Genomic DNA, 25095 nt, shown 5'->3' with positions numbered 1-25095 from the left:
TTGATCGCCTAAACAAATCAATCAAGGCCCGCTGGAGAACACTAATTGAATTACACAAATGGGACTGGGGGGGAACACACATGGCAAAGCTGTTACTAAGCAGAGCCCGGAGTGGGCAGACCACAGCTTTAGGCACTCTGAAATTAATCATCCGTGTCTTTATCCCCTCAATCTGTCACGATTTTCTTCTTTTTTTCTTTCTTTTTGGTGCCATTCCCATTACGTTAAGGTGACGTTCATTCCAACATTTTCCCAGTTCCCACAGCTTATACTTATTTTTCCTTATACTTATAATCCTTGGAAGTGTTTCCGGTGAAATTTACAAAAACCAAAGCATACTGCCTTAGAGTACAGTTGTCTGCACATCGTTGTCTTCGTTATCTCACCTCGTGCTCAACCAGAGTCTGAGGTGTGCAGTCATTTTAACCAGGGCAGCTGTCAAGGTCGGGACTAATGTCTCAGACCATAAACCCATTATCAACTCCTTGTAGAATGGATTGAAACAGTGACACAGTCATGTTGCCAACACAAAGGCAGTGGTGACCCTCGGAGGCGAGTCAGGAGAATTTTAGTTTTATTTTTAGTTCTTTAGTTTTCTTTTCACTTCTTTGTGTGAAACAGGCTCATTTCTGCTTTTTAGTTCTTTATGTGAAACAGGCTCATTTCTGTACAGTATGTGACGTAACATCACATCATGTGAATTCACAATCATTTTCCATGGTGAACCCAGAGGTTGTTCTCATATTTACTTCCTGCTATTTATAGCAGAGGCATCGTAACAGTAACAAAGCTAAGGCTGGAAAACAGAAACATATACAGCATGTCTTTATTTTTCCATCCCATAAGTTCCCCTTACTTCTTCCTCCTGCTTCTTCTCTGCCTCCCTTTCATCCTATTCTCTCACTTATTCTCCTGTCTGCGCTCTGAGAGTGTAGGGAGAATGTGCTCATCACAAATTCCTCTTTGAAATAATAGCAAGAATATAAAATGAAGTCAGTGGGGAACTGGAGACAATAGATAATACCCACCTAGCAAGGTGCCTCCACCATAGCTGGCGGGAACAGATGAAACTCGCTCGATTCCTTTAAAGACTCCTGTGTTTTTCCTTCTCGTTCTTTCTTCCTGCAGAAGGAACAGTTCACAGCACTCTCTGCTTTAATTGGCTCTCAATTAATGTTGTTTGGCTCATTATCTGTCACGTCGCTTTGTTTTCTTGACCGTGGCGTGGCATTTGTGAAGTATTATTTTTAGATGCAGATGCTCGCATGTGTCGGAATCATCGAAGGTTTCTCGCAAAAGAAAGAGGAGGAATTAAAAACAAATGGAATGTATCACGTTTACTGCGGTTCCCCAGTTCATTAGCAGTCAACAAACGGGATCTTTGACCTGATGATGTTATTGTTCATGAAGTGAAGGAAACTCAAACTTGGTCGATTTTTAACTTAAGCCTTCCAATGACTCGCTCGCTCATCACAGGGACCGAGGCAGGGGACCTGCTGGCAGCAGTTTCCTGAATCATTCACTTCGAGTTAAACTTCACACATTTCACTTTGTGGTCTCCCCAGTGTTGAGGCGCCGACTTCTGAGCACATTCCACTGCACCTGCCACCACGCTTGTGCTTGCTGGTCCAATGGCACATCAGACAGATCCAAATCAGATGCCTGCACAAACACAGAAGTGAAGACTCCACCACCTGCCCTCTGCAGGGTGGATGTTTTTTTCAACAACACGGAGAGCAGATCGGGGTTGTCGTTACCTTACTGCCATTTCACTTTTTCTTCAGTGGAAGATACACTGACTTGGAGGTGTAAAATACACTGATAGCATTCAGCTGTGTTTAAGGAGGAGGCGTGACTAATCTTTATAATTAAACGGGATCGATGTTCTAATTTGCAGCCCAGGCTGAAAAGTGTTATAAAACCAATGGTCCAGAATGGCAGCCTTGTACACGTTGTTTTCTCTCTGCTCGTTGGCTTGATGGAGTGGGTTATGGTATACTGCAGAGCATCCTGGGAAGTGGCTTGGCGTATTGATGCTTTTTGGTAAATGCTAACAAGCAGCTAACAACCTGTTTGTCAGGTTTGTAAACAGAGGGCTAAGGTAAATGTTTTTTCGTTGTTGACATCAGCCCAACACGACTTCTTTTAGGTAGATTTACACGACACTAGATTGGCCTAAATTGTATCTATTTTCTTTTATCCAGTGTTTCTAACATTAAGAAAGCCTTACATGAGCAGCTGGATTGTAAATGTTGCTTTTTATTATTTCATTTCCGATGTGTCTAAGGCTGGAGACGGTTGTTTACTACAACACTTCCTGAGAGCGTTGCAAGGAGACGGAGTTCTTGATGAAATAGTCTTGAGAAATTCAATAAAGTCCTCATTAAGAAGACTTTGTGACTCCCGATAAACTGTCACTGACAGGTCAACTAATAATTTCCCCTCTCTCTCTCTCTCTCTCTCTCTCTCTTTCTCTCTCTTTGTCCTGTCTTTGTCGGATGTTGTCATTTCCCAGGTGCCTTGCAGATCGAGAACAGCGAGGAGACGGACCAGGGGAAGTACGAGTGCGTAGCGTCTAATGTGGAAGGCGTGCGCTACTCGTCCCCCGCTAACCTTTATGTGCGAGGTAGGGAGCAGCCCGATCCCAGAGCCAGGCCAGATTCTAAAAGAAAAAATAAATAAACAAATAAAGGCATCCACCCATTCTGACTAAAATTTGCAGCTCAGCTTTAAATGACATCACTGTTGAGCTTGACAAATGATAACTGCTTCCATTCTAGCTCAGATCTACATGCACACAGTGTTCTGCAAAATAGAACTATAAATCTTTAAGCATTGATAGTATTGCCTGCACATAGCTGTAATATCACATGCACTGAAACGTCTAAATGTAAAACTATAATTGACCAACTAATGTTCTTCTCTGTTATGATGCTCCATTTTGTCTTCCAATGCCCTCCCCTACTCACTCGGAAGGAAGTGTGTAGCACAACAAGCCGTATGTCTTGGGTTGTGAAACATGTAAATGTGTGCCCGAAAAAAAAATGTTTTCCCCTTCGTTAAAGCCATGAAACCTTAAAAGAAGGCGGTTTTATTGAAATATTTGCTTTCAGGTTCGGAAAACAAGACGGTAAGTGTTGATTTTGATTGCATGGCAAGGTATTAAAGGCCAACAATCAAAATCTCATCCCTGTAACTTTTTCCAGGTTCAGTATCTTTCCTTGTGGGTAATGATTGGTCAATAGAATTTACACTCTCAGCTGCTTACAAAAAAAAATAGTTCACTTCTGAACTTTGCCCCTTCGAGTTCTGGAGCTGAAATTTGTAGTATGTCCCCTGTTGGCTGGAACGTAACTGCAGAGCGGAGATAATGAGGAGCACTCAGTCAAAGAGAAAGTTGAGTTTTATAGTTAGCAGTTAGCACAGGGCCGACAACTTGTGTTAAATGACAGCAAATCCCAGTTTGGGGGAGGGGGTTTATTAAATTGAAGCAGATGCATTTTCAACATGTTTTATTTATATTCTGCATATTAAGTAAAGACGCCTCGGTATCTGCTCAGTTTGTTCCCTCTGCTGTGCACCAAATAATAAATAATTCAGCATTCTGACATTATAAAATGGGTCAGGGAGCTCCTTTTTTTCATTATTATTACTATTATCATACCCTGTGAGGTAGCAGTGTAGGGGAGAAAAAACTCAGCAGTGAGGAGTAGATGGTTAAAAAAAAGCGTTGCATCAACATCAGTGTCTCCTCTCCTCTCGCCTGCGTTTGTCGCGGAGGATCACGCTGTCTCCACTGTCACGTAGCAGCGCTTAACGCCACGTTGCTGTTGTACGACATAGAAATTAAAGGTTTTGTGCAAATTTATAATCAAGAGCTCTACGGGAGTCGTTATATAACAATACTGGGAACGCTCTGTTGACACAGCATGAGGATGTTTAGTGGCTTTTATGGTTGAAAACGCACAGCCGTGCCCTGATCTCATCGACAGCAGTTCATGTAGTCTCCATGAAACGTGGCTCCATCAGCATGCTTGAGAAAAAAAAAAAAAAAAAAAACAAGCACACAAGGGTCATAATTTCCTGGGGTCCCTTCACGTTATGTAGCACACTTGTTATGCCTTGATGGTGTCAAACCTTTGTCTGTTTTCAGTTAACTTTTGTCAATCAATTTTGATACTTGATGTTGACTATGTTTTGATCACAAAGCGAATTGCACTCGAGATTAGCAGCTGCAGTGCGTGCACCATTTAGACAAAAATAAATTCCAAATCCCAAAACGGAGCAAATATTCCAAATTGCATGTGTGGTATCTTTTTCCAGGGTAATTTGAGACCATAAAATGAAAGTACCCAACATAAACCATAATCACAGTGTTAGTAATTGGCTTCTGCAAACCTTAACTGTCACGGACTGAAACTGCAGCTGCTAATTTCAGCTCAAACTGTGTCTTTTTTTTACTTTTCTATCTCATTAGTTTTTTCTTAATTTCTCTTTATTTGGATTCCTTCTCTAACAAAAAGCAAATAAAGCAACCACAGGAGCCCGTCCTTGTGAATATAAGAGACTTATAAGAAATTTGAATATTGAATATGGTACGCTTGATTTGACTTCAGTGTCGCCTCACGATATTATTCCTACCAGGCAGGAGTGAGGCCGCTGGGGTGAATCTAATTGTTTTGGTTCAAAGTTAATGTAAAAAAAAAAAAAACAATAAAAGGGTCAGACAATTGTGCTGTCAAGACGGGTATGACTGATACTAGGGACAAGTTAAAATAAGGAAAAATCAAGTTTAAAAAAAACATATGAAAGAGAAGGGAAATGTAGCTGCAGCTAAACACCTTGAGGTGGCTTTTTTTACTCTCTCTGTGTTTCCCCTATTTTTCTCTTCTCCTCATGTCATTGTGTTCTGCATCAACCCCTTTACATCCCTCAGAGCTTCGAGAAGGTTGGTGTGTTTTTTCTTTTTTACTTTTTTTAACCCACATTTGAAAAAAATTCAACATGTTGAAAAATTCCTAGCTGTTATATGCCTATTGCAGAACTTGATTCATGACTAATTTGAATATAAAAAATACTAATTAGTTTGAACCAAACTGCTAAATGTAAAAGAATTTTTTTCTTTATTTCCAAGGAAGAAATGATGAAAGCAAACCCGAGTAGCTCGGGTCTTGTTAATTTTACTTTTATGTTTGCATTGTGGGGCCTTTTCTCGTTTTGCATCCTTTGGTATTGCTTCTGCACATGCAAGCTTTCTTGCACATGTTGTCATGAACCTGGCACGTGGAAATAACTGCACCTGTTGCATGATGGGAGAATGTAACTGCGCTTGCATGCCTGTACAGAATCCCTCTGGCCATTGACGGTCTTTTATTTAAGCATTCCTTGTCTTTTCTTTTGTTTGTTTCTCTTTCTTTGTGTTTTTTTTCCCTCCAAAAATCATTTTACCTGATTCACCCCATTGGGCCTTCCTTTCTTTTACTTTTCTTTGTGTTGTGATTATGGTGTTGTGTTTGTGTGTTTTTCTTCGTTTGGTTCTGTTCAGTTCCTGTTTTTTTTTTCTTTTCCTTTTTTTCCTTTATAATTTGTTTGTCTTTTGTGGCTCATTTGTTTGTGAAATTTCTGTTTCCTTTATTCTGATGCTGCTCTGCCGCTTGACTCTCAAATTGCAAATGCAAATGCCGAATGAATTAAGTGTGGAAACAGCCAGTGTTTCTGTGATCACATTTGCAGCAACTTGTCACCGTGTGATTCGGCCCGACCTGGTTGTGTTGTTAATGCTGCAGCATTTAATAACTAAACACAATCACTTGTACCGTTACCTAGTGGGTGTCAAAGATACTTTCTTAACGGCAGCAGTGAGAACTTTTTGGTTGAGTCACTGCTGTTTGTGTGACTGGTTAAGGCACACGGAAATGCTCACAGTTAAACATCATTTACTGTTAGTTTTCTTTTATATAAATTGGGGTTTTTCCATAACAGATTCAACTGAATCCCCTTCGTCTTATTTGTAAAAAAAAAAGAAAAAGTTTTAAGCTTGGGGTTAAAGGTGTGGCTCAATATATCTGTGGTGATTACGCAAATACCCTAAGTTGACTCTCAGAGAGTGGGAGTTTTTGTTTGTGCGGTTGTCAAAATGTGCTGGTTTCTAGGGATTAAGTCTAATCTTGGATGAGTGTTTTTTAAGCTTAAGGTAGGTAAGATTGGAACCAACAACACCGTCAATCATCAACCAGCAGTTCAAATATATCTGACAGACTCACAGCCATTCTTTACCGAGCCGACACAAATTAACAAAATTTAAAAAAAGACTTTTTTAGACTTTATATCTAAGCTGCTGGACTTTTTTTTTGTTTCAGGAGTCAAATATTAGCCAAAGGTCAAAAATATCATCTATTTTATGACCTATCAAGAAAATGCATCTCTGCCTTTATATAGTCCTCCAAAATCCTTTTCAATATGGCATCACTGTTCATTTTTTAAAACAGCAAGTCTCCAAAGAGTCTCTGGTTTTTGCTGCCTTTTATTAAAATTCTGACCAAATATTGCAAAAACAAAAGCATCTTGAAAACCCACTAGGTCTAAAAGAAAAAACATAGTGTAGAATCACTGATGCAGAAACACCGTGTTGTTACTTACGCATGTGCATGTCCTGGTCTTCTGAAATGGTATGTGCCTGAATCACGAATGTGCATGCGTGCCCTGCTCTGCATTTGTGTGTAATGTTGGGAAAGAAAGCTAGATTACACCTTATGTTCTCACTGGCCAAAGCAAAACAAACCTGCCATCTCTATTAGATGTTTGTCTCAAGGAGTCCTGATATACCGACTTTAAAACCCTCCAACTTTTCCAAACTTTCTGATCAAATACAAAAACACAATCACACTCAGCCGAATAATTTAAATCTCTGGAAGGATGACCACAGTGAGTGGACGCACCTGCAGGATAATTGGGCAGCTTGTAGTCTGCCCCTAAGCAAACAGAATAAAGGCCGCCAGATCCCCCCCACCTCACTGTTTCCCTAATATTAGATGCCACTGCCAAGATTCCTGTCAGTTTTTCTTCAGGTGATAATTTCCATTTTGATGAGCCACCCATAGTGGCTGTTTAGCAGTGGCCCAGCCAAGGTATGTTAATGCAGACCGACCCCTACAGTTTGTATGTTAATGCCCTAGGCCTCAGTCAGCGAGTGTGACTAAAGGATCTCCTTACTGCGCCTGTGTCCTCAGGCAGCAAGAGGGTGTAATCTCAGCTTCAAGGTGACACTAAAGGCTGCACATTATTTTGGCTCCCCGCCCCCCACCCCTTCATTTTGGGGCAGCAAAACCACTGCCTCACCAAAATGGCCGATAATGTCCACCTTCTGACCTCTGTTTTTTGGCACAAATCCCTCCATGACACGACACTGATCTCCTGCCGTAGTTAGTGCAGTATTCTGGCGTTCTCTCTCGACTGCTTTCCACCTCGTCCATTTTAAGGCTCTTAGTCTTTCTCTCCACATTGGGGCTTGAAACAAGAGTATACGTTGTTTTCATTGGTTCAAATAAAAGGTACACACTTTGATTTTTAGCCTTCTCTCAGTTCCAAATGGGCCGGCTGGGCTCCTGGTCTCTGTGAATGAGGAGCCTGTCCAAACACTTAGGGTTTTTTTTTTTTTCGTTTTATTTACCCTGCACAGAATAATGTTTGGGCAGAATAGGATTGTAGGAGATGACCGACCTTTGACCTGTTGGTCACATAGTTTAATAAGAGCTTTTTCAACACATTCCCTGGTAATTTGTTCAACTCCTTGTCCTCCGACAGCATCTTTTGCGGTTTTAAGATGACTGTTTTCACTTCCTGTATTATTATCTGACCTTTATTTTGTTCTGACCAAAATAACATTCCTTAGCTCTTAGACCCCAGGTGCATGCTGTTAGTAGGTTAGACTCGACTCTTCTCGCTGCATTTTTGTCTCAGTAGTCTGTGTATTTTCAGATTTTACTGACCATATCACCGGTGTTTGGAATGTGGCCGGTCTTTTTCTCCCTACATTTTCCCCCCGACTGCTAGCGTTAGGCTTAGAACTGAAAGGTTAACAGAGACATCTTCCCGTGGGGGAAACCTCATTCACTGAACCAACTCAGCTCCCGGTCCATTGGCTGACCCGAGCCCCTGGGAGAGAAGAGCAGCGTCAAACACACTTTGATTGAAGGGTTCCCCAAAAATTCACTTTTCCTCTCCAGCTCTCACTGTTCTTTCTTTTGGATTTGAGGCAAAATTCCGACAGAGACAAACAATAGCTGAAAAACATCTAATAGTATGCACACCTCGTTGTTGAACACAGCTGCACTATGGTACTGTCTATGCTGTTTGGACTTAGTTCTTTTTTGTGGAATTGTTGAGTTGATTTTTCTTCTTTTTTTTTAAACTCCTTCATTTCATTTTGTGCGTGTGTGTCTGGATCAATGCTATATTTGGAAATGAATGGCATGCCTGGATGGGTTTTGGGTGACATTTTTTTTGGATTGTACCGGTTCTCAGGTGTCTGCCCAAGTGGATGGGGGCACACCTCTATATGTCACTCATGCCATAGCCACCCCCCCATGCATGTCAGTGTGAGGAATGGGCTGCCCTTTCACCTTTGTTGTTCAGTGAGGTATTTTTGATCAATCAGAATGCAGAGATATACTTTATCTGGCTGAAACAATTGGCTCCCCCATTTTTTTCACTATTTAAAAAGATATTTTGATAACTACTTGAATCTTCTAAATAATTTAAAAAAAACCTTCAGGTCAGCACTTTAATCAGCTGTAATGGAAGTGTTTGTCATTATGGACAGTAATTTATCATTTTAAACACATAACCATCCACACAGTTTTGAGGTATTAGCTGTGAACTTTTTGCTAAAAAGCTTAGGTCACTTCCCATCTGAGGTAGAAACGTAACTGACGTTAATAGTAAATTAGAGAACTGAGAGGATACACACAGAAAATCCAAACTTTTTATTGCATCTTTAGTATTAATAGTAGGTGATTATTATATATATATATATATAGTAATATAATGCTACACATAATCCTATTTCTTTTACCTGGATGAGAAAATCTGGCTTGAATAAACTTTAACTATCCAAAAAGGAAATCTTCAGGTGTGGCTAGGCCTTACTTTGGTTCTTAAACTCTTCCTGGGATTCCATTCAGACGTTTTGGAATTCTTCCTATCCCCTTAGTGTGTCCCTAAGACTTTTCCACCTCAGTCCCCACTGATGCTCACCACATGTCAAATCCACTCTTCCTGAATTTCTCAGGATTCCTTTGCACCGAGAAGTTTAAGGCGGGGAAGAGGGGACATTCCATTGATTCTTGATTTTAAGCCCCAGTGTGTGAGACCTGCAAAACTACTTTGAGCCATGTATTTGAATTATTTTTATTTGTTACTTTTGCTTCTTTTTTTTAAATATCTATCTCCCACTTATGCCCTTCTCCTCTTCCTCCTCCCCCTTCCTCCCTTTCTCCGACACCTTTAACCCTTTTCCCTTCCCTCTTGCGTACTGTACAGTATGTCTACATTTCCCCGTTTCCTAACTGTGTGTCTGCTCGTCTTCGTGTGCACCTTCTTCTTGACTTGTCTCTGGTCCGGCTGCTTCTGTCTGGTTTGTTCCTGTGTCAGTCTGTCTGAGCCATGTCCTCCATTTAGGGTTGTCACTATTTACGTCTTTCCTTCTCTCTCTCTTTGACCTCCGGTGCATCCCAACAAACATTTTGACACATCACAGATAACTTCACAGTAACTTCACAGTAATCCTTTCCACAAACCATAGCATTGGTAAAATACAATAAAACCTACATCTGGTTTTTGGTAATACACTTAAGTCTTTGTCTTTGTCCTGTCAGGCAGAAGGGACACTGAAAATGTCCTAGAGTAAAGTGATATTTCATCTATAACATTTTTATTACATTAGGTTGGCCCTCGATTTGTGGTGTTGTACATGCAGTTAAATGCAGAGAGTTGAAGCCACAGCTGTGGTTGACAATAGTTCTACACAAGAGGACAGTTTAGGAACCATTTGAGTTTCCCTCAACTTAAAAATGTGTAAAATAATAATAATTACATAATGAATAAATGAATAAAACCAAGAAACATAGATTTTGCCCCTTTTCTTGATAATCTCTGTCAAATGCTAGTGATTCTCTACATTTTGTCAACTGCTTGCTGGGATGCCTCTCATGCTCACACGATATTTTTGCTAACTCATACAGTACATGTACATGGACACTCACACATACAAAAACACAAAGATATCTCATATACACACACACCAGCACACAGTTCCAGTCATGTCTTCCCTGTGCGGCTCATGATCAGTCTCCTCCGACTGACATTTTCCACCTGTGAGCTTCACGGTCCTCTCTCACTGTCCATCTCCCCTTCTCCATCGGACTCTTTCTTTCCCTCTGTCTTATTTCCGTTGTTTTCTGGATTTCTACTCTCTGTTGATCCAGATTTGTTTCGTGACTCCAACACTGTGACAGTAGACTCTCCAGTTCAAATGCAGTTCTTTTTTATTTATTTTTTTTATGTATTTTTTAGGCACATTTCTTGTTCCTCGAAACGTATTTTGTGTTGACAGGGACTGCGATGTGACAATGTGCCACCGTCACATTTTGTCACATTAGCTGAAGAAAACTAAGTTTACATGGCATTAAAGCGGGTTACCACCCTTGTACCCTCCTCCAACCCCTCCCTCTCTCTCTCTCTCTCTCTCTCTCTCACTCTCTCTCTCTTGTTCTGTGAGTCTTTACTCCAGCTCTCCCCTCTCCTCTATAGAGACGATCTTTCCTCTACCTTGTATTCCCCCTTCCCTCCAATCGTCTTTTGTCTGGGCATGCTAGCGACCCCTCAGTTATATTCCTCTATGCATTTTATCTCAATTTTTTATACCTAATTTTGTTATCATTTACTTCTTAATTTTACTTCGGTCTATTTATGCATGCTGTCTGTGAAACTGATAGCTGCATCTATCAATGGAACCGTGTCAGATCTTAATAAGGCTTTGTCCAGTGGATCTACCCTAAACCACAAAAATCTGATTAAAGTTTCTCATCTTTCAGAGAGTTAGGTAGTAGAGATAGGTGGCAAATACAAACACGATGTAGACTGTGGTAAAGAGACCTTGTAGTAATGGTCAACTGCTCTGTAACCCTTCACTTCCTGGACCGTGGGAGAAGCCTGCAATGGCCTACTTCCTGTTTGGCTCATGAGCCAGAGAGGACAGGAAGTTCCGGGTTACCGTCTTGGCCTTATGTAACAGCTTGATCCCATAAACCTTTACACTTTACACTGAGTGTGATCAGGTTTTTTCGTAGTTGTACGTAGAAGCCAGCAGTTCAGTTTCAAAGATGAGAAACTCGTAATAGATTTTTGTGCCTCTAATTGTGCTGTGATGGGTCAAATTTTGGTCAATGGAACCTTGTTGCTATGAATCGTTGCTTTACTGTTAATCTATATTGTTGTTGAAGCAGTTCTGTTAGTTTAGTTCCTTTTCATTATTTGTATAATTTTGTTTAAAACCTACTTTTGTTACTTTGTGTTTATGTTCACATGTGGAACATTTTGTGTTAAGCATTTTCTTGAGAAGGGTCTATTTTCATCAGCTTCACTTGTTACCTTTCTTTCTCTTTTTTTTAATCCTTCGCCCTCTTTGTCATCCTCTCCTCTTCCTCATGCCTCCTCCCAGTCCGACGGGTGCCTCCTCGCTTCTCCATTCCACCAACAAGTCAGGAAATTATGCCTGGTGGCAGTGTGAACATAACGTGTGTTGCAGTGGGTTCGCCCATGCCTTACGTCAAGTGGATGCTGAACTCAGAGGACCTGACACCAGAGGATGAGATGCCGGTGGGCAGAAATGTTCTGGAACTGAGCAGTGTTCGTGAGTCAGCCAACTACACCTGTGTAGCCATGAGCAGCCTGGGCATCATAGAAGCAGTGGCACAGATCACTGTGAAATGTAAGACCTTGTTTAAAGGAGTACTTGGGAAGATTCACTTGAGCAGAGATGAACATTCTGTGCATTTACAAAGATTCAACTGTTTTTTGTTAATTCATTCCCACAGCTCTCCCCAAGCCCCCAGGCACACCTGTGGTCAGTGAAACCACTGCCACCAGTGTGACCATTACCTGGGACTCAGGCAACCCAGACCCAGTGACTTACTACATCATCCAGTACAGAGCTAAGTCTCCAGACAGTAAGTACGAGACAGTGGATGACATCACCACAACGCGGTACAGCATCGGCGGTCTGTACCCCAACACGGAGTACGAAATCCGTGTCTCGGCTGTTAACACAATCGGCCAGGGTCCACCCAGTGAGCCGGTGGAAACTCGGACTGGAGAACAAGCTCCAGCCAGTCCACCGCGGAACATTCAGGCCCAGATCATTTCCCAGAACACCATGATGGTGCGCTGGGAAGAACCCGAGGAGCCCAACGGGCAGATCAAGGGCTATCGCGTTTATTACACCATGGACGACTCACAGCCTATGAGCCTCTGGCAAATTCACAATGTTCAGGACAGCATCATTACTACTATTCAAAGTCTAGTTCCTCAAGAGACCTACGCAATCAAAGTCCTGGCCTTCACCTCTGTCGGAGACGGACCCTTCTCAGAGCCCATCCACGTCAAGGTTTTGCAAGGAGGTGAGATAACGAGACCAACTTTTCTTTCAATAATGTAATTTTTATATATGTGATACTTGACTCTCTGCGTGAGACAAAAAAATGTGCAGTGTTTACAAAACAGCATAACCAAATTGAGCCAGATTTCATATGAAAACAAACCTGCGTCTGTGATCAAATCTTTGCTTCAGGAGCAGAATTTTACAGCCATTATGAAACTGTTTAGCTGGTGAATCTCTCAGCAACAGATTTTTATGAAACTTTAAACAGACGGTAGATGCTACAAAGTATCGTTCCTGCTGTGCGAGGGTCGCCTGCACATCTGCAGCCTCAGGAAACAGTGACAAAGTTCTGTGTGATTATAATGTTGTGAAAAAAAAACCACAGTCAAACTTCACCAGCAGAATCAGCAGAGTTGGACAACAACTGGTCAACTGGTCCAAACAAACTGGTTTGTTTGAATGACTTATTAAATGTTCTTTTCTTTCTATATGTTAGTTTCCATTCATGAAGGTGGAACTGGGAATTGTGGGGGAATAAGACTTAACTAATAAAGTTGATGACCTTTACTCTGTATGCTTTAGTTCCAGGTCAACCCTCCAAATTCCGCCCGGGTGCTGTGGCTGACACCAGCATCGAACTGACCTGGGAACCCGCCTATGAAAAGGAAGGAATTATAAGTTATGAACTTCGCTACTCAGAAGTCAGCTTTGGCTCCCAGGTAAAAACACGGTTAAAACACTTTTTTAGATTTTTGCAAAAAAAAAAAAAACACACTCATTTTGAAAAACATATACTGAAAAAGCATAACCTTGTCTATCTCCTTCAGCAAATGAAGAAAACATTTGGACCCACCTCCTCGTACGTGGTGGAGGGGCTGCAACCGAACACAGAGTACCAATTCACCCTGGCAGCTATTTCAAACAAAGGCATCGGAGCCTTCACCAATGACGTATCGCAGAAGACCTTGCAAGCCAGTATGTAAACTTCTTACTGAGTCCGCTCTCATGTTTTATCTGTGCTTAGGCTAACAAAAGAATTTTCTCCCCAGGAAAGCAGTGCCATGACTTTGTGTCTTTGTAGAACATAAGAGGTTGTGTTGTGGATCCCATTAACTCATGTGATGTATTTAATTCTTAATCAAATGCTTGGTTTATTTGATTTTGTTTTTCACAGCACAGCTATGAATTCTCCTTTTAGTATATTTGAAGAGATTTGAGCAGCTGAGGTTGTAACAAGTCCACAGACTTTTTAATCGTATTGCCTGACATGACTCCAGTACCAAACTTCTCTGTCAAACACCAGACGATTTTGGCAGAGTCTTTATTTCCTTTTCACCTTGCTCCATATTTGCTTTTCCTGTGTCCACAGCAAGTGCACTTTCTCTCTCATGTCACCAAGACACAAAAAATGTTTATGCTGTTCTCAGACCACCAAGGCTCTACTATGGACATTTTTATTTTTTTATTAAAGAAAACATTAGTATCACTGCTGACCCAAAGTTCTCACACTGCCAGCTCCTAGATTTTTTCCCGGTGTTTTTTGTCAACACATGTTATTTTTTTTATTTAAAGAATGGCATGACCACCAGTGAATTATTAAAACCACCAGCTAAAGATAGCAGGGATTATATCATAGTGCACAGTAGCTGGTGTAGATAAAGAAACAATCATATATGCAGGACTGTCGTGACAAAGGCTTGGAATTTATATATTTTGGATTCACGTAGCCGATAAAGATTAACAACAGTGTTGTGTGTTAACGCTCAATACATTTATGGTGAAGAATTTGTAAAATGAAGCTGGATTTGCAGGATTATGGCTGGCTTATTGTGAATCCTGGTGATATGGAATATAAAAAAAAATACAAATAGGCGTCTAGTCCCAGACTGTTTATATTCATTGTTAATAAGCTGCACGCATTTTAGCAAACATAATAGGTGATAAATCCCCATTTAATGTTGACTGGAACATAATGGAGCCGTGGTGGTGAGGATGAACCCTTCTTTTAACACATTTTCTGTTTCTACCAGTGCAACTTGTGGGCTGTGTCCCCCCACATCAGGGCTTGTGGGGGCTTTGGAACAACCACTTCACTGTTGTTTGTGTCACCGCTCTGCAGCCGGGCTGCACAGACCCTGCAGAGTCACTGAGGAGAGTGCCAGTTGCATGTGACACTCACTCAGGCCCAGAGGGGGTGTTGTTGTCGAGAAAGTATCATTGCACTGTTGATCTTTGATCAGTTCAAGCATGAAAAGTTCATCCTACTGCATTTTTATGTCTTGGCGTCTCTCAAGTATCTGTGCACATCTTCACCAGTTGGTGTGTTGGGTTTTCTTCCTCACGCTTTTTTTTTTTTTTTGCATTTGTTCGAATGTGCTAACGGTAAACTGAATGGATGGGGCTCACTCCTCTCTTTTTCTTTCACCACACTGTTCCAGTTCTCTCTCTGTCCCTCTCTCTCTTCGACTGCTCGTTCCTCAGCTCTCCTCGGAATGGCTTGACATCACTTTGTATATTCTTCCCTTTTATTATGATTCTTAAAAAACAGTTTCTTTGATTTGTTTATTTTTTTATTCAGAGTTTTATTTTCACTTCTATTCCTTTCAGGGATGTCTGAAAGAATATTGGTCTGACATTACTGCACAATTGCTGATATTTTTTTGTTGGCTGTTGGGTTTTTTTTTTTTTTTTCATTGAACTCCAGCCCAGCACTGCCACAAGCAACTCTGACACAGCAGGCACAGCATTGCATGCTGATAACATTGACATCCACTTTCTCACTGAGCAAACACGAGGGAGAATTAATTTGTTTGACTGCTAGTATTTCCTATTTCACTATTTGAGGGCTTTTTTTTATCTGCCATTGTTCCTAGTGTTTCTGTGCTTTTTTTTTTCACGAGTCCCTGTTCTCGCAGATGTGAGCAACCAACTATTGGTTTCTCAATACTGAGGTCAGAGAAGTCATAAAGTAGTCAATCCAAAGCAAAACAACACCACAAAACAAAATATTACTTGATTTAATGGAAGCTTCAAGGTAAGTGATCATGTGGTTTTGGGGTTCCAGTCTGCTACTCTAGGTTTAAGTCACCTGTTAAAACCATTTTGGAAGTTTGTTGTGTGGAAAGTTACTAAACGACTGTATTTATTAGATATAACTTTTTGTAAGACCTTGAAAACAAAGCAGTTTTCTTTTAATATTTTTTTATGCGGGGAGCTTGACTCAAATAATCTGACTGAATAACTCGAAGAGATAAAATAGGAGACAAAGACATTCATCATCTGTAGTTTCTAGCAGACTGAAACCCTTTGCCACTCAGTGCAAAAATAGTCAGTGTTATTTCCCTGGTTGCTTTCTCGTCCATTACTTGTGGTCCAGATGTATGCAAATTGTAAAAGTCTGTGCTCAGTCCAAGCAGCATTACCAGAGGCTATTGTCATGGGGACCACTCTGTCAAGAACTTGTGAAAAGCCATAAAAAAACAAAATTCTAAAAATATGTCACGCTCTCTCCTAGTTTGCCCCGTCCTGATTGGCACAAAACGATATCATCGATTTGAATATGATCTTTCTGGTTTTCTTCGGTCAGTTTCATAGAGATACTCACACAAGAAATCGATGGCGAGAGTGGCTTCATTCAGACGCAAAGCCTCTTGTGGTATTCTGCCCCAGTCAGATCAAGTTACAAGGCCATTTCTGTGAGATCGCTTATATGCTACTTTAGCGGGTCCACAACGCTTGAGGGGGATCCCAGAATTCTCCTCTCCGTTGCCTGTGTGCCAGACGTGGTAACAGGACCCAAGATGCACCCAGGAAGCGGATGTTACGGGGACCACGAGCCCCCAGAGTGAAAGATAAGAATCCCATTTCATAGCGTCAGAATTAATTTCATGCTCGGAGATGAACTCTGAGACAGACCTCTGGATTATCAAGCTTTGTTACACATTCAGATTATACCTCTGACCTGCCAGGGACCAGTCAAGAGCTATCGCTCAAATGAAAGTGAGGGATTCTAAATCCTCTGCATTTAGCCAAACAAGCAGTTTAGCTCCCCCGTCCACACTTACAGTAATTGCAGGAGGGTTTTAGATACGTTGGTATTTTTGTGTGTGAGCTGCTGCTTCCAGGGGATTAAATCTGTAATGAACTACGACATACAAACATCCAAGCTGCTGTTAAAAATAGAATCACAAAAGACGGCTTCAGAGAAACCACAAGTATGGACCGGTGTAATTTATATTCAGCAAAGATGCTACGCTAAAAGCACTTCCAATCTGAAGGTAGTCTCAGTGATTAAATATGCCACCGGTCTCTGACATCAGAGACTTTTCCCTCAGAGGTGCGTGAGTCGTATCGCAGCAGACTTAAAAGTCAAAGAGAAGGACATGAATGCTGACATCACTAATTATTTGTCAGATAGCATTTAGGAACATTTTTACAGGAACAGTTGAAAAGAAACTGAGGGGAGGCATTACATTATTCTTTTTTTTTTTGCCCTCTTTTCTTTTGTGGTTCTTTAGTTTTTCTATCCCTGATCCTCACTCTGGGCTTCATGGATGTGTACCGTAATAAAGCTGTGCAGCATCCAGGCCTAAACTCTTATCACGAGGAGACCTGTGCACTGCGATAGCCTCGCCGCTGTCACATCCAGAGTCACTTCTTTCCACACAGACTGAGAACCAAGCAATCACTCTGGATGTGCAGAGTTTTCCTAAATACAATGTGAGGAGTTCAGGGAGGAAGCTGAACGCCTCAGAATTCAGTAAGACCATAAGTAAATAAGCCCATTGGACACAGAGGAGGGCTTGGAGACTGTAGCTTAGGTCCCGTCCTGTTTGTTTTCTGCTGAAACACATCTTTACTGGGATGACAGTCAGAACTCATATTTTTGTAGTATTTTCTTATTTTTGTATATAATAATAATCAATAATAATTGAGTCAAGCTGCCACAGGAGGCACCATTAATTTATATACGAGCCAAAGTGAAACCCATTTTCAGAAAATGAAAATACATTAATACAGTTCTTGTATTTTACCTAATTTGAAATATTCTTTACAAAAAATACACAGTGTGCACAGAGACTGCTGTGAAATGGGATTCATCTGGACATAGAGAAGGATGTTGGTGCATGAAAACGTCTAAGAACAGTTAGTCCACCTATGTGGCGCCCCCTATCAGAGTCTTGTGGACCCGCCAGGGCAAAGACCCATGAGTATTCTAAGTCCTGGCTGCAGCACAGAGCTCAACTCTCTTCCTCCCAGTAGTTCAGAATTGGATTCAAAACTCTGAGTGCATCTTAATTAATTAAACGTAATGCTCCACTGATCATAAACGAGGACCCGCTATAAAGTGCGTGATCTGTGGGAGGAGAAGTGTTGCAGCTCACTGACTTTAGAGTAAGCTCGCTCTTCTGTCAGGTGCTGGTGGTAAGAAAGTCTTTAAATGTGATATTTGTGGGAGACAGGTACGTATGATGCAGACGATACTTCTGTTTTGTTTTGATTTTTTCTTCTTTTGTTTTCTTTCAAAAAGGTTTTCGTTATTGTTGCTTTGGTTTTTTTTGCTATGTGATTATGTTTTATTTATGTTTATCTTCCTTTGAACCTACAATTATGATGTTTTATTTTTCCTTCATAAGTCGCATGAGGTTTCGGAGAAATTGATTTCCCAGAATGCTCTCCTTTATAACTTTCTTTAAACATTTGCTTTGGAATGAGAACATGCTGCCATTTTTTTTATAGGTTTTATTTTTTATTTTATGTTTTTTATGTTTTTTCTTTATCCTTCTATTTTAGACTTAATTGTAATAATGAACTGACGTAGAGGCACTGGATTATTATCAAACAAAAACAGTTATAAATAAGAAAATACTTAGATTATTGACCTTTGTCCATTTAACATCAGCACTAAAATAGAAGACATATTTTTTCACACCTCTCTGTGGAGAAGGACAGATCGTGTAGGAGTTTGACACAGTTTAGAAATCGAACAGATTGCAAGTGATTTAGGATTTGTTTAGGAAGAGCCATGTTGAAGTATATCTGGAAAAGTGAAGAAAAATGAAAGAACAACTGAGACTGTTTTCATGGCCGTCTAAAGTCAATATCCAATGATATGATGGGCAAAATCTAGTATTTGCTGTTGATATGGAACCACAGATGGTGCCATTTTGTAATGAAGATACTTTCTCATCTAACTGCAACTTGTCAAAACCTGACAGGAACTGGATTATGGGGCAGAAAATCTTGTGGTGTGAACTTAGCTTCAATGATTGCAGTAATTGTAGAGAACCTGAAAGGGGAAAATTAGGGGGTTAGTGCTCAGAGCTGCCATTTTTACCTGATTGCTAAACTGGCTAAGGGCTAAAAACTCAGCTCAATGCCTTATAATAAAATGTAATAAATCTGTGTGTTCGGCGGCTACTTATTGGTTTAGCGAGTAAAGGCCTTCAGCTGAAATAACCGTTGGTGCCAAACTCTATGGGGCAGCCATTTTGATTCATTATTACACAACTCTGAGCCATTTTCCATTTAATTTCCCTCAGTTTGCTTGAGATTTTTACCCACTTTTTTTTTTCATTTTTTCGTTTCAGTTTACTTCGGTTTTAGAATTACTCTTTGTTTTCTTTGAGTTTTCAATTTCCTTTTTGCATTTTCTTTACCTCTCCCATCTTTTTATTTTCACTTGTTTTTCAACCCTTCCCCTCCCCGACTTTCTCGTCCTCGCCCCCTGCTCCTCCTTACTATTCCTTTCACCTTACCAGAGCCCTCAGCCCCCCCTCAAGACATTAAGTGCACCAGCACCAGCTCTACCACCCTGCTGGTAAGTTGGCAACCCCCACCTTTGAGGAGTCAAAATGGGGCCCTGGCGGGGTATAAGGTGCACTACCAAGTGGTGAGCCCAACAGAAGGTGGCGCTGATGACATGGAGGCCACGGAGGAGCCGGCCGTGTCCACCACTGTAGAGCACGTGCAGCTGGAGCGGCTGGAGAAGTGGACCCAGTACCGCGTCACTGTGTCCGCTTTCACTGTGATTGGTCCAGGTCCTGAGAGTGAGCCCCTCATCTGCCGCACTGATGAAGATGGTACACAGTCTCCCATTGTCTAAGCCTAATCTAGATACAGTATATTTAACCATTCTAGATGGTCGTAGGCAAATCGCCACATTTTTTTTTACACATTTTCCATTGGTCTTTAAAGCATTTAATGATTTTAAAATAATTTCTAGAATGGTTTAGGTTTTGTGATTATGAGGTACTGAATTTTAACAAATACTTATGTTTACCTGATATTTAAAAGATTATGATTGTTAGCTACTGAATTTTCATTTTATTCCCCAAATAAATACTTATGTTTACCTGATATTTAAAACAAATACCAATGAAAAGGATAACAGTTGGCTAACGATTCTAACATTTGGCCAAAATTGTTACCAAGAATGATTTTTATTAGAATAAAAAAAAGGCATAAAATTGATTTGTGTGAGGTTACAGAAGCTGCAAAGACAATTTAAATCTGGCTTTAAAAATAGCACTCTATCATTGAAAATACAGTAAACAAAGCAGTAGCTACAAGTTAGCCTACAGCTACAGGTTAGAAAACGTAATAAATATAACATGGTGTTTGTTCTGGAGATGATCCAGAACAGCCTCAAAACATATTGGCTGTTAGTTAAGTTCTTAAAATGTACACTTTTCACTGGTCATCAGTTATTTAAGGAGTAAAAATAAAAGTAAAATCTGTCCAACTGGTCTGAACTTCAGACCTGTCTGGTCTAAGATCCAGTTCATAAAAGGTAAATAGAATTTATAGTCAGTTACCAAAGTGTGTTAAACCAAACTGTGGTGAACCATAAACTGTTATCTAAGTGTGTTAAATAATGGTCTGCTTGACAGGAGTAGGTACTCCTAAAAGGTATTTTACTATGTAGGTACATAAAGGATGAGGTGTGTTTCTCATCAAGTATGGGAATCGGATGAACTTTGCCCTGGGAGTAAAACTTAAAGAAACAACAACTGCCCAGTACTTGTATAACCTTCTCAATAAAAGGAGCTGCAGTCCTCATACACTTTGGGACTTAGGTGAGCCAACTCTGCGAAGCTGTTGGTCTCTCTGCTCCCCCTCGCAGCACGTAAAAAGTACAACGTTGTCAGGTGTGGTTCTTTTCAGGTCATTCTATCTGTGGCAGTTAGATGACAATAGTGGTGACTGAATAACCTAATTTTCCGCACCAACAAAAGGTAAATACCTGAAATGTGCAATTCACATGGAAATATATATATATTTATAATATAAAGGTATGTATCCCATGCCTAAAACTTAAAACCATTTTAAGTGATTTACGGTTCGGCACCACACACTGTATGTCTGCAGGTGTGAAAGCGTAAAAAATATCTGGTGTAAGTTAAGAAGTTCACGACCACCTTGTTTCAGTGACGTGCAGATTTACAGTTGTAAAAACCAAAAAGAGCGCCTTATTTCACTATTCATCCAACAGCATGCACCTGGTAATGGTTCATATCTGTAAACAAATTCAAGTATAGAGATGAGTTCAGCACAAATTTAATTTTGACAGAACAGAAACGGGCACACGTCATGTGACCCAGTTTGAATTGGATCACACAGTCAGATATGATTTCTGTCCTGTATTTGATCGCAAAATGCGTACTCAGATTTACTTAATAAAATGTAGATGTCATACTCAAAATGAAGTGGTGAATATTATTTATTTTATGTACTTCTTTTTTTTATCGTGATGGCACTGCCTCCCCTGTGACCGCACGTCACTGCTTTGTTAGCAGCACAAACTCACAGGATTCTCACTGTTGCTCTTGTCACCCATAGTTCCAGGGGCTCCTCCCAGGAGAGTAGAGGTGGAAGTCCTCAACTCCACAGCAGTGAAGGTTATGTGGCGTTCCCTGATGCCAGGGAAGCAGCACGGCCAGATCCGTGGCTACCAGGTCCACTATGTTCGGGTGGAGAATGGAGAGTCGAGGGGCCTGCCCCTCATCAAGGATGTCATGCTGGCTGACGCTCAGGTATGAGGATCTCAAAACCTTCCTTTTTTTCCTTTTTTTTTTTTTTTTTTTTTTAGAAAATTGTAAATTCTATCTCAGGACTCCCAAATACTTACAGGTGATAGAGTGAGAGGCCGCTTTTTTTAGAAGTGTAATTATACCCAGCACTGCCTTTGAATCTGTGTTTTCGCTCATTAAAGCACAATAAAGCTGCATTGTTAAAACAGCATAATGATTTAAATTACACACAAGAAAGAACGAAAAAAAAAAAACTCAGCAATTTTTCTGACAAAGATTGCAAATTCTGTTTTCCGTTCAAGTATGTTGTCGCTGTGCAAAGATTGCAGTATTGCTGTAATTTATTTTGCCTCAGCCCACAAGAAGAACTGTAATCAAACCTTCACTCATCAAATCCTCCGTTCTCTGTCTCGGCCAGGGCCGGCTTTGTATTAAAAATCTGTAGAAAAGCTGCTTCATGGCAACAATCCCTGTAAAAATTTCTGATTGTATACTTTTATCAAATGCTAAGAAAAGATTGATTATAGATTTCCGTACCACCTGTGAAGTAAAATTGGCACAACATATTTCTCAAAAAAAAAAAAAAAAGGCAAATCAGCCAACAATGACAGCTGGAACTGTAATGTAGCCCTCCATAATGGCCCTCAATCTTCTTGTCTTTTTTTCTGTCATACAAAAGTGACAACACAGGCTTGAAGGAGCTCTCTGTGGCTCTGTCGTGCACAACAGCAGTCATTATGTTATGGCCTTGAAGCAATAGAGTAAACAAAACAGAAAGAAAGAAATGTGTGTGAAGCCTCATTCAGGGACTTAATTAAAATCTATTTTTGAATATAAAGGAGGAGCCATTCAGGACAAATGAGTTTTAGTTGTAGTTAGCAGTAACCCCGAATACGAATGACCTTTAAAATATACAGTTCAAGGAATTGATATCTTGATATATTTAAGATTGCTAAACTTAAACTTATCTCAAAACCTGAAGTCCTGTCAAATCAGCGAGTCTTCACTGTTGACACATACTGTATAACTCTAGCTGCACAGTAGCGTTGTTAGTAATCCCGATGCTTCAGAGGTTCAGAGTCTGGTTCACGTCTCAGTGTTGTCTCAACTCCCTGTCAGAGCTTCACTTTCTCCTCACCTCACAAAACCAGTGACCTAGTTCTGCTACCAAATCTCTGATGCCTCCCTCTCACAAACACAATCCTATTTCTGCTCTTTCTTCTCCTTCTGTTTTTTTTTTCCTTCTTTTTTTTTTTTTAATGCTTTCTCTCCTGCACTCTCCTCTTTGGTGGGGGGGTTAGTGGGAAACGGACGATATCGCTGAATATGTAAGTATGAAGTTTTGCCACTGTGCTTTTTCGTAGCTGAAGGCGGGCATTGCATCAACCTGTTCAGATTCACAGTACACACACACACACACACACACACCTTCCAGCCTTTTATTGAGTGAGTTTGAGTGAAGCACGGTGGCTCAGAGGCTTTACTTCAGCTGTCTGGGCAGTTTACCTCTGGACAGACCTACCAAAGAGCAAATATCAAATTTATGTCCGTGAAACTTCTACATGACTGAGGTTTGATGCAATCTCCACTGCCTTGTGTGCTTGGAATGCAGTTTTTACTTTTTGTGCTGTTTGTTGTTCCATTATTTTTCTGTCTTGTGATTTGATAGTGTCTCTCTGTGTGTGTGTGTGTTTTTATCATTTCATTTGGCCTTGTTGTTTTTTTTTGTGTGATACTTTAGAATTGCTGGGTTTTATTCACAAATAGTATGACCATGGGGGGGCAGGCGGTATTTTAGGTCTTCATTGCGACTGTTGATCTTCCACCACTGCAGGATTCTCTCTTTGCGTCCTGATTCTGAACTCATGTTCCAAACCTCAATCAATCGGCGTTACGTGAATACCATCTCAAGTGCGACGCAGTACTTATACCTCATTTACCTTTATTGACCTCTCCCATCACTCTGCCGACCAGCCTGTTAAAAAACCTCATTCAGCTTTCATTCAAACCGGCTCCTTTGAAAGATTCATTAGCATTGATCAGAAGCATCTCTTTGAAGATGACTCAATGAAACTTAATAGCTGAGGTTAAAAAAAAGACAGCCAGAAAATAACAAGGGTGGATTCGGCATTCATTAATCACAAAGTTGAGTTCGTCAGGAGGATATTGGTTGTTGAATAAGATGGGGGAGTTTCCAATACACATGTAATGTCACTCCTTCGCCTCCGAGGATTACTTAATGGAATGGTCTCCCATTCCCCTGGGGAAAATGTTACATTTAATGCATGCCTCGTGAAAATTAATAATGGGAGCCCAGAGAGGCTTGGTTGAGATTAACATTCTGCGTGTGGCATTTGGCGCTGAACGAAGTGGGGTCCACTCATCAGAGATTCAAGTCACACTTTGACTGTTTCTGTCGCTTCTTTGTTTCCTGTAGGAAATGGTCATTGGAGGACTTAAGCCAGACACCACATACTCCATCACAGTGGCAGCGTACACCACCAAAGGTGACGGAGCTCGGAGCAAACCAAAGCTGGTGGTGACCAAAGGGGCAGGTCAGTGCAACCACACATTATTTTCTGTGATGGCTCGTTTAGACGACTATTGTTTTTTTTGCTACAGCGACGGCAGAATCTGCTCCTCTCACCTCCGGCCCGAGGGACGATCCGGGCCGGAGGTTTTCACGCAAGTGTTATTTCATCCCACTCAAAAGTGTGTATGTCATAGAGCGCCAATGCGAAACTGAGAATGGACGTGATGGAGTGCTGTCACCGTCCGGGTTCCTGTCAGGTCCTGCTGACTGATGTGCCAATCAAACGTAGTGCTTTCATTCTGTCCCTCAGACTTAAGGCATTTCCTTTCTGTATTATTGAAGTGTAAAGAAAAGGATAGTGTCATTGGGGCGAGATTGATGGAAAATGGGTTAGAGTTGAGGAGAAGGTTAGACTCAGCAGCCTTTTCCACAGTTTAACTGTTTGTCCTTGGTCAGCAGAATGCCAAGGTGCCTTATGGAACAATGTTTTTTTTATTAGTAATGTGGAATTTTATGATTAATTTATCAGTCAAGGCTGGGGTTTAAAAAGGGTTTAAAAAAACAGTTTGGTCTTTTTTTTAAAACATTACGAGGTGTACAGTATTTACCTGTCACCCTATTCAACCTGGAGTTTATTAAGTTTATTAAAAAGACCATCTGTGGGTGAGCAGTCAAACCAGGGATGGATCCTTGGAGCCACCAGTGCTGCTCACAAAGCCACTGCTATAAAACATATACAGTATGAACCTATACAACCCTATACAAATTACCTGAACCTTTCTTTTCACATCCAAGCATTCATTTGAAGACAACAACGGCCTTCAGAGGCGTATGACGTCACAGCCTCGTTAGAGCTGACACTTGGAAGTGGA

The 25095-nt window shown here is 40.8% G+C and overlaps 1 protein-coding gene across 9 annotated transcripts in view; it reads left to right on the top strand.

Annotated features, from left to right (window-relative positions):
• Window positions 1-25095, top strand: part of ptprsa (protein tyrosine phosphatase receptor type Sa) — a 190519-nt gene that overhangs the window by 120406 nt on the left and 45018 nt on the right. For 3 of the 9 annotated variants that reach the window (XM_017042384.2, XM_025053199.1, XM_025053201.1), the window contains 8 exons: window positions 2516-2626; window positions 11720-11989; window positions 12096-12677; window positions 13241-13377; window positions 13486-13633; window positions 19420-19740; window positions 21500-21693; window positions 24128-24245. In XM_017042384.2, coding sequence (XP_016897873.1) covers window positions 2516-2626; window positions 11720-11989; window positions 12096-12677; window positions 13241-13377; window positions 13486-13633; window positions 19420-19740; window positions 21500-21693; window positions 24128-24245 — 1881 coding nt within the window. Of the gene's footprint in view, window positions 1-2515; window positions 2627-4936; window positions 4949-11719; window positions 11990-12095; window positions 12678-13240; window positions 13378-13485; window positions 13634-19419; window positions 19741-21499; window positions 21694-22991; window positions 23019-24127; window positions 24246-25095 lie in introns of all 9 variants that reach the window. The other 6 variants (XM_025053177.1, XM_017042368.2, XM_017042404.2 and 3 more) reach the window with 4 other exon arrangements.

The sequence above is a fragment of the Cynoglossus semilaevis genome, chromosome 2, assembly GCF_000523025.1.
Source record: "Cynoglossus semilaevis isolate Cse_v1.0 chromosome 2, Cse_v1.0, whole genome shotgun sequence".
Classification (NCBI taxonomy): Eukaryota; Metazoa; Chordata; class Actinopteri; order Pleuronectiformes; family Cynoglossidae; genus Cynoglossus; species Cynoglossus semilaevis.
Note: the sequence above shows the minus strand (reverse complement) of the source record. Positions and strands in the feature narration are given on the sequence as shown.